General features: G+C 53.6%; 1 protein-coding gene across 1 annotated transcript in view; it reads right to left on the bottom strand.

Moving 5' to 3' along the window:
• Positions 1–8,680, bottom strand: part of CUL7 (cullin 7) — a 21,119-nt gene that overhangs the window by 1,090 nt on the left and 11,349 nt on the right. Inside the window, exons 15-25 of the mRNA XM_006148540.3 lie at positions 8,411–8,645; positions 6,923–7,056; positions 6,419–6,601; positions 6,092–6,198; positions 5,823–6,005; positions 3,359–3,519; positions 2,994–3,210; positions 2,635–2,899; positions 418–563; positions 198–324; positions 3–123 (exon numbers count right to left, since the gene is read on the bottom strand). Of these exons, the coding sequence (XP_006148602.1) occupies positions 3–123; positions 198–324; positions 418–563; positions 2,635–2,899; positions 2,994–3,210; positions 3,359–3,519; positions 5,823–6,005; positions 6,092–6,198; positions 6,419–6,601; positions 6,923–7,056; positions 8,411–8,645 (1,879 nt within the window). The remainder of the gene's footprint in view (positions 1–2; positions 124–197; positions 325–417; positions 564–2,634; positions 2,900–2,993; positions 3,211–3,358; positions 3,520–5,822; positions 6,006–6,091; positions 6,199–6,418; positions 6,602–6,922; positions 7,057–8,410; positions 8,646–8,680) is intronic.

The following is an 8,680-nucleotide window of genomic DNA, read 5'->3' as shown; positions in this document are numbered from 1 at the left end:
TCCGCCTCTTCTCCAAGTTCCGGCCCTCTTCATCCTCAGCTTTCACGTACGTCTGAGGTGGGATGAGCCACACGCTGCCCCTTCTTGGCCTGGGTTCCTCGCCATCTCGAATCTTCAGCACCCCTGAAATACACACTGGTCACTCGATGGAGGGCCCGTGAGGAGCCTGGCCTGGCCCCTCTGGCCTAAGCGTGTACCTCCTGGCATATCCTTCTGCTCGTGAAGGTCCAAGGGGCCTCTTGAAGAGGTGAGAGGCTCAACTGCCTGGTTCAGTGTGTCTGGGGAGAGCCCCGAGAGCTTCAGCAGACTGCCCACAGAGATGGCCTGAAGAGAAGGAGGTGGAAAGCACTCAAGGCCTCCCCGGGGAGGAAAGGAGGGACGAAGTGGGAGCAGAGAGGCTGGGAGGGGCTGGGCCACCTTCAGATCGTTGAGATACAGCAGCAGCCACATCTGTACGGTGGACACATGCAGGGTCTGGTCCCCAAACTGCAGCTCAGCCCGGCCCAGCCACGTCCACTGCAGTCGCCTCTGTGAGCTTTGCTCTAGGGCAAGGTGGCTCTGACCTGGAGAATGCCATGGAGAAGGGAGACAGAGAAGGGGATGGAGGGAGTTACGGGCTCGAGTGAGGATGCGTCACTGATCAAGCCTGTCCCTGCTGACCTCGACAGCGTGCACGACCCCAGCATTTATGGTCACTGCATCCAGACCACAGCCTCTCTGCCTGCATCCCTGCTGAGCCTCAGATCTATGTGTGAGCAATGCCTAGCTCAACGCCAGGCAGGCTGTGACAAGAAATCCTTTGAGTATACCATTACAAAATAATTTACTCGGGGGCTGGCAGGTGGCATGGCGGTTAAAGGTGCTGGACTCCTACATGGCCAACAGTGGTTCAAGTCCTGAACCTGGTGGCTTCCTTTCTCACTTTCCCTCTGTCTCTCACTGGTCAAATTGGAAAATAACCAAAATAGATAATAATAATAAATAAACTTAAAATGAAATAATTCTTTTCTTTTTTTTAGAGAGAGAGATTTTTTGCTAAAGAGTATATGCACTCGCCAGAGAGACAGAGAGAGACAGAGAGACAGATAGCTAGAAATCACCTCCCAGGGTGTATGGCCATGCCACAATCCCTTCTTCTCCATTCTCCTCTTGGGATTTTGGTCATGTACACACGCTCCCAGCATAAGTTTTAAACCACCAGGTCCAGGACTCTAACCATGGTTGACTATGTGGGAGTCTAGGAACATAACCATTACGCTATCTGCAGGTCCCAAAATAAAATAATAATTTTTTTTTTTTTGGAGAGGTTTTTGCATGTGCTCGTCAGAAAGACAGAGAGATAGACAGAAAGCGAGAAATCACCCCCCAGAGGAGATGGCCACACCACAGTCCCTTCTCCATTCTCCTCTTGGGCTCTTGGGCACATGTGCACACGTGCCCAGCGTGAGTTTAAGCTACTACGTCTGCAACTTGAACTGTGGTCGATTACATGGGAGTCCAGCAACGTAACCATTATACCACCTGCTGGTCTCAAATAAAATAATTCATAAAAAAATAATCACTTATTCAGGGTCAGCAGGTGGTGGTATAGTTAAGGCACTGGACTCCCACTTGGCTGACCTTGGTTTGAGTCCCAAACCTGGCAACTTGAGAATTGCCCCAGATACATGTGTATCTATGCCCAAATCCTTAGACAAGGGATTGTGGTGGGGCCCTGGTGGGGGAGGATTTCTCACTTCCCCTCTCTCTGCCTCTCTCTGGTGAATGCCTGAAGGGAAAAATTTTTATTCTGTGAGAGGAAAGAAAAGCACCCTCAACAGGGTCCTTACACCGCAATGCAGCCCCGGTCTCAGCCAGCTCCCAGTGGCAGCACACGTGTGCCCAGCGTGCTCAAGGCCTCTGCCAGCTCTCAGTCGCAGCACGCGTGTGCCCAGCGTGCTCAAGGCCTCAGCCAGCTCCCAGTGGCAGCACGCGTGTGCCCAGCGTGCTCAAGGAGGTCCTGGATAAGATCCAGGCCCTTCCCCAGGTTGTCCTGCTACTGCTGCACCACCCCGGCCCTGCCCCAATTTATTTTGTGGAGACGAAACCATCAAGTGGGGAAGGACTGTGGCTTTCACAAACAGGAATACTGTAACAGCGGAAATGTCTTCTCGCTAGTCCAGGAGCTCCCTGGGGGCGGGTCGGAGCCTCTTCCCACTCCTTCATTGCCGCTCAGCCCAGGGATCAGCTCCTAGCAGGGCGTTTAGGACTATAAGTGATTCCTGAGAGGAAGCCCTTTCTGCTGGCCTCTGGTGCCTCCTGCCTCTACTCTCCACCCACCCCTCAAAGAGACTTCTGCTTCTTAGTTAAGGATAGAAAAGGTAATGACCTGGGGACCTGGTATCTGGTCACACTCCTAGCCAAAACCTAAGTTTCTGTCCTTTCCCCTGCTGTCTAAGGACACTTTTTTCTTTCTTTCTTGGTAAGGGCTTGCTATATCGCCCATTCTGGCCTCCAGCTCATGAGCCTCCTGCCTCAGCCTCCTGAGTAGCTGGGATTACAGGTGCACCCACCACACTCGGTTCCTGGCCACAAGGCCTGTCTCCAGCCTGGGGTCCTCTTCCCATCCCTGGTCTCTTCTGCCTGGCTACTTACTCTTATTGTAGAAGTTGGAGTATCGGTTCAAAGTACCCCTCAGGTAGGAGGGCAGGCATGTTCTGGGGTTCAGTGTGTGGCAGATGGAGGCGACGGGCCAGCAGCGTGGGGACAGGACAAGCACAGACACTTCTGGCATTGTCCCTTCATAGTAAAGGTCCTCGTTCTCCTCCTCCTCTCCCTCCACCACGTCCACTGCCACTGCTGCCCCAGCTTCCTCTTCCTTCCCATTCTCGAACTTCTGGCCACCGGCCTCAAAGCCCACCTGAAGGGGCACAGGGTTTCCAGATGCTGTGGGCCTGCTCCACGCCTCCCTTCCTTGTGCCCTTCCATTGGCTCTTCCCTTCCCTGGCACCCACCTGCACCTTCTTCTCTGTGTCCTCCAGCTTCAGGAGCTCCTGATCGAGCCGCTGGAGCTGGTAGACATGGAACTGGCGCTGCAGCTCCTCCGAGGTGCTCAGACTCTGCAGCATCTGCTGCGGAAGGCGGTTGGGGAAGCACGGGCCGATCTGCTCCAGCACGGCCCCCTCCAGCCAGCTGGAGCCCACGCCCAGGAGCCGGTCCGCCATGTACTGCCTGCAGCGCACAGCCCGGTCCGGGCTCAGTGTGGACACCAGCAGGGCCCAGGCTCCCCTGCCATGCTGCCAGCCTACCTGCGTCCCAGACTCCCAGGCCTGTGGGTTGGGCCTACCTCCCACTTCCTCGTCCCTGGCCCCACACTCACTGGTAGTAATGCTCAAAGGTGGTGGCTATCTCCAGGCCCGAGAAAAGCAGGACGGTTTCCAGGCAGCGCAGCAGTTGTGCCAGCATCTCCATTCCCCGGGCTCCACCAATCCGACTGCCCTGGATCCGCTGGTCGATGTGCCGGGCAAACTGCTCGCTCACCTGGGTGTCGGAGGAACACAGGAAAGCCATGAACGAGAGGGGCAGCTGACGGGGGCAGTCAGGGGAGGTAAGATGAATGGCTGACAGCTTCCTAAATTCACTAACACTTTATAAAACTACGAAGGTTCCTCAAGAAGTTCATGGAAATGTTATGGGAAAACCAAGAAAATGAGAGAAAACCACACATGGATTTAAAAAGAAAATTTAAGGGGCTGGGAGGTGGCATGGTAGTTATTGATGCTGGACTCCCACATGGCCAACCGTGGCTCAAGTCCTAGACCTGGCAGCGTGCTTTCTCACTTTCCCTCTGTCTCTCTCTCTCTGGAGAGCACAAGGGCCCAATAGCAAAACTTAAAAATAATAATAAATACAATTAAATTAATAATAATAATTATTTTTTTAAATAGAGAGGACTGGTAAGTAGCATAGCAGTGAAACATGATCTTCTGCAAGGGTAACGCATGTGGGAAGGTTCTGGGCTTGTATCACGAACCTCCCTGAGTATACCTAACACACGTGTACCCATGATCAGGGCTCAGGGTAGGGGTGGTAAATCATGGTATCAAGAATCGGGAACCAGCAGTTAGCATAATGGCTATGTCGCTGGACTCCCACGTAGTTGACCGCGGTTCGCGTCCTGGACCCGGTGGCTTAAAACTCACGCGGGCGCATGTGCGTGCATGCCCAAGATCCCGAGAGGAGAACGGAGGAGAAGGGATTGCGGCGTGACCATCTCCCCTGGGGGGTGATTTCTCGCTTTCTGTCTCTATATCTCTCTCTGTCTGTCTGGCGAGCGCACGCACCCTATAGCAAAAAAAAAAAAAAAAAAAAAACCTCTCCAAAAAATAAAAAAGAACCTATGAGGGGGCAGCAGTTAGCATAATGGCTCTGTCGCTGGACTCCCACGTAGTCGACCGCAGTTTGAGTCCCGGACCTGGTGGCTTAAACTCACACCGGGCACGTGTGTGTGCGTGCCCAGGATCCCGAGAGGAGGACGGAGGAGCAGGGATTGCGGTGTGGCCATCCCCCCGGGGGGTCATTTCTCACTTTCTGTCTTTCTGTCTCTGTCTGTCTGGCGAGCGCACACACCCTATAGCAAAAACCTCTCAAAAAAAACAAACAAAAGAAAACCATTTTGTGTACTAATAGAAGAAAGTACAGGCCAGCCGGGTGGTATGGTGGTTGAGGTGGCTGGATGCCATGTACATGGCCAACTGTGTGGTTTGAGTCCCAGACTCAGTGGCTTGAAAAAAATACACCGATGAGGGGCCTGAGAAGTGGCGTGGTGGTTAAGGGCACTGGACTCCCACATGGCTAGCCACGGTTTGAGTCCCGGACCTGGCGGCTTACTTTCTGAGAGGTTTTCACTATAGGGCGCATGCGCTCGCCAGACAGACAGAGGTGGCTTACTTTCTAACTTTCCTTCTTTCTCTCTCTCTGTGTCCCTCTTTGGTCAAATTAAAATTAATTAATTAAAATTAAAAAGCAAGCAAACAAACAAACAAACAAAAATGCACAGGGCATGTGTGTGCATACCCAAGATCCCAAGAGAAGAATGGAGGAGAAAGGACTGCAGCATGGCCATGGCCATCTCCACTGGGGGTGCTTCCTCCGTCTCCACCAAATGCACACACACTATAGCAGATTATTAAAGAAAGAGCATCAAAATATATGAGGGCAGGCCGGCAGGTGGCAGGTCACCAGCCAGCCACAGCAGGTGGCATGGCTAACTGCATGGTTTGAGTGCTGGAGCCAGTGGCTTGAAAAACACACTGGGCACGTGTGCTCAAAATCCCGAGAGGAGGTTGGAGGAGAGGGGAAGGTGGCATGGCCATCCTCCTTGGGGGTGGTTTTTCACCTTGCCTCTCTCTGTGTCTGTCTCTGTCAAGCATAAGCACCCTACAGCAAAAATCTAAAAAAAAAAAAAAAAAAAAGGTATATGAGGATGACATGCTGCAGGTCACTATTGTTCAATAGTGTCAATAATATGTATTTATCTCGACAAATACATGTTTATCATGGAATGGTAGGATGCCGGGGCTGGCAAGTGGTGTGGTGGTTAAGGGCACTGGACTCCCACATGGCTGACTGCGGTTCAAATCCCAGATCTGGCGGCTTTCTTTCTTACTCTCTCTCTCTCTCTCTCACTCTGTCCCTCTCTGGTCAAATTTAAATAAATAAATAAATAAAAGTTCAATTAAGTAATTCTTAGAAAAAGAAAATGGTAAGTGGGCCATTTTCAGGAGGTGGAGAGGAAGCGTGTGTGGGGAGAGGCCAGGGTGCAGTGAGGCCGGGGGGCTTACATGGGCAGCTCTGAGAAAAGGGAGCTTCAGCAAGGCACCAGCACAGCCACTCTGCAGCGCCAGCAGGAAGGCCGCCCGGGGCCCGAACAGCTCGGAGCTGGACTTCTGCAGGTTACTGAAATGCTCACAGTAGCGTGGCACAAAGTCATCATCCTGCCAGTGTGAGGTCAGAAAACCGTCCACCTGGAAGAAAGGAAGAGGCGTGTGAAGTCACCACCCGCCACGCCCTGACTGCGGTGTCCCCTCTCCCCTAGGTCTGTCCTGCCCACCTGCTCCTCCACCACAGACCGCCAACAGCGGGTCAGATTTCTCATGATGCTGCTCGGAAGGCCGCGGGTGGCCAAGGAGCTCCAGTCATGGCTTCTGTTTCTGCCCTCTGTGGAGACACAGGCAGGGAGAGGCACCCCTCAGCTCCGGGGTCCCATCCAAGGGGCAGCCCTGGGGCCCTTCCTGGCCTGCTAGCAGCCAGAATGACGCTCCTGGCTGGGGTGAGACACACCTGGAAAACGAACCAGCTGAGCAGCAGAATTGGCAGGGCGAGGGCATGGGCAAGGGGGGCTCCTGACTAGAGTGTCCCACGGTTCCCCGGGACTCACTGGGCCGAGGAGTGGCCGCCGCAGGAGGAGGCGCCTCGCAGGGCTCAACGTGCACCAGCAGGTGGGTGAGGCGGCGCACCCGTGAGGAGAAAGCTGCTGCGCGGCTCTGGGGGTTGTGGGCAGCTTCCCGACACTCCAGGTACTGGTCCAGCAGCCAGCCCAGGGGGCTGATGCCATCGTCATCTGGAGGTTGAAGAAAACCAGCCGAGGCATGGCACACCTCCAGGGAAGCGGGAAAGGAAGGACTGGATGGGAGTGCAGAGAAAGAGTGACTGGGCAGAACAACGCAGGGGACGGAGACGGGAGGGAGGCAGCAAGGCCCCTCTTGACCTGATGGGATCCGCTGGCACTTGGGAGATGGGGATAGGGGTCAGCCCTGGGCTGTGAGGACAGGGCATGGGGTGACGAACGTAGGCACCAAAGCCCGGGAGGTTCTAGGGTAGAGCAAGAGGAGCTCGTTACTGGGGCCGAGGGTGGTCAAGGGGCCAGGCATTGGGACAGTACCAGGCGAAGTGATGTTCTGCACCAGGGGGCTGACCAGGGCCTCCCAGCAGGTCTTGCCCAGGGCTTGGGCGGCCTCATCGTCAGGGAGGAAGCGGTCAGCAAAATTCTGCTCGTGGCGCAGAGCCCCATTGAGTCTGGGCATGAGGAGGGGGAGGCAGGTGTAAGTTACCTCGGTGTTCACCCAACCTGATTGCCAGCTAAGCCCCAGCCCTAGACCAAGGTCCCATTTGGCACTTCAGAAATGTCCTGTGCTGAGGGCCAGCAGGTGGTATGGTGGTTAAGGCACTGGACACTCCCACATGGCTGACCACGGTTCGAGGCCCAGAACTGGTGGCTTACTTTCTCACTTTCCTTCTCTCTGTGTGTCTGTCTTTCTCTAGTCAAATGAAAATAAATGAGTGAATAAATAATTATTTTTTAAAAATAAAAGAAAAGGAATGTCCTGTGCTGGGTGGTACATCTTATTCTCAGTCCAGTAGAGAAATCTCTTTTTTTAGTTTAAAAAAATTTTTTGAGAGGTTTTTTGCTATAGGGCATGTGCACTCGCCAGACAGACAGAGAGGGACAGAGAGACAGAAAGCGAGAAATCACCCCCCCATGGGGGATAGCTACGCTGCAATCCCTTCTCCTCTGTTCTCCTCTTGGGATTTTGGGCATGCACACACACGCACCCGGAGTGAGTTTAAGCCACTGGGTCCGGGACGCAAACCACGGTCAACTACGTGGGAGTCCAGCGACATAGCCTTTACGCTAACTGCTGGTCCCTCTCTTTATTTTTTTAAAGAGAGATTTCCTTTTTTTTTTTTTAAAAGCAGCCCTGGATTTAAAATTTTTTTTTATTTATTCATTCATTTATTTTAATTTGACCAGAGAGAGGCATAGAGAGACAGAGAGAGCAGGAAAGTGAGAAAGGACGGGGACTCAAACCGTGGTTGGTCATGTGGGAGTGTCCAGCATTAACCACCATGCCACCTGCTGGTCCCTTAAGAGAGATTTTTGCTGTAGGGTGTGTGCACTCGCCGGAGAGACACAGAGACAGAAAGCGAGAAATCACTCCCCTAGATAGATGGCCATGCCGCTATCTCTTCTCCATTTTCCTCTCAGGATGTTGGGCATGCACACACACACATGTCCAGCATGAGTTTTAAGCTGCTGGGTCTGGGACTCGAACCATGATTGACTACATGAGAGTCCAGCAATGTAATCATTATGCCATCTACTGGTGCCACATCCAGCATGTTTTTCAAGCTTCCAGAGCCAGGATGCAAACCACAGTTGGCCATGTGGAATATGTCTCCCCTAACCACTAGTCTACAAGGCCAGCCTGAGAAATCTCTCATCTTTATCCATTTTCCCTCTCCCCACACTTCAGAAAGCACCAGTCCCCACCCCCAAGCCTATGAGCCCTCCCTGGGGCCCCGCCCACCAGCCATGGACGATAACCTCACCTTTCACACAGACAAGGCACACACACATGCTCTCACACACCTAGAACTCAGGTGCAGGAGGCTCCTGCGGTCCTCAGCTATGTCCTGGCTCCAGGCCTGCGCCCGCACCATGTAAAAGAGGCGTGTGTGACGACATAGCTGCTCCCGGAACACTGGCCAGAACGTGGGCTTGGGGCCCAGCACCTCCAAGCCCCGAATCCGCGTGTCGATGCCGCCCTGCAATGCACACGGGCCTGTTTCACTCGCCCCACACCTCCTCCAGCTGTGCCAGGGGTGCCTCTGTTCTTGGGCATCACTCAGCCTGGCATTC

This window comes from Tupaia chinensis, unplaced genomic scaffold (genome assembly GCF_000334495.1).
Source record: "Tupaia chinensis unplaced genomic scaffold, TupChi_1.0 Scaffold000238_1, whole genome shotgun sequence".
In the NCBI taxonomy this organism is placed as follows: Eukaryota; Metazoa; Chordata; class Mammalia; order Scandentia; family Tupaiidae; genus Tupaia; species Tupaia belangeri.
Note: the sequence above shows the minus strand (reverse complement) of the source record. Positions and strands in the feature narration are given on the sequence as shown.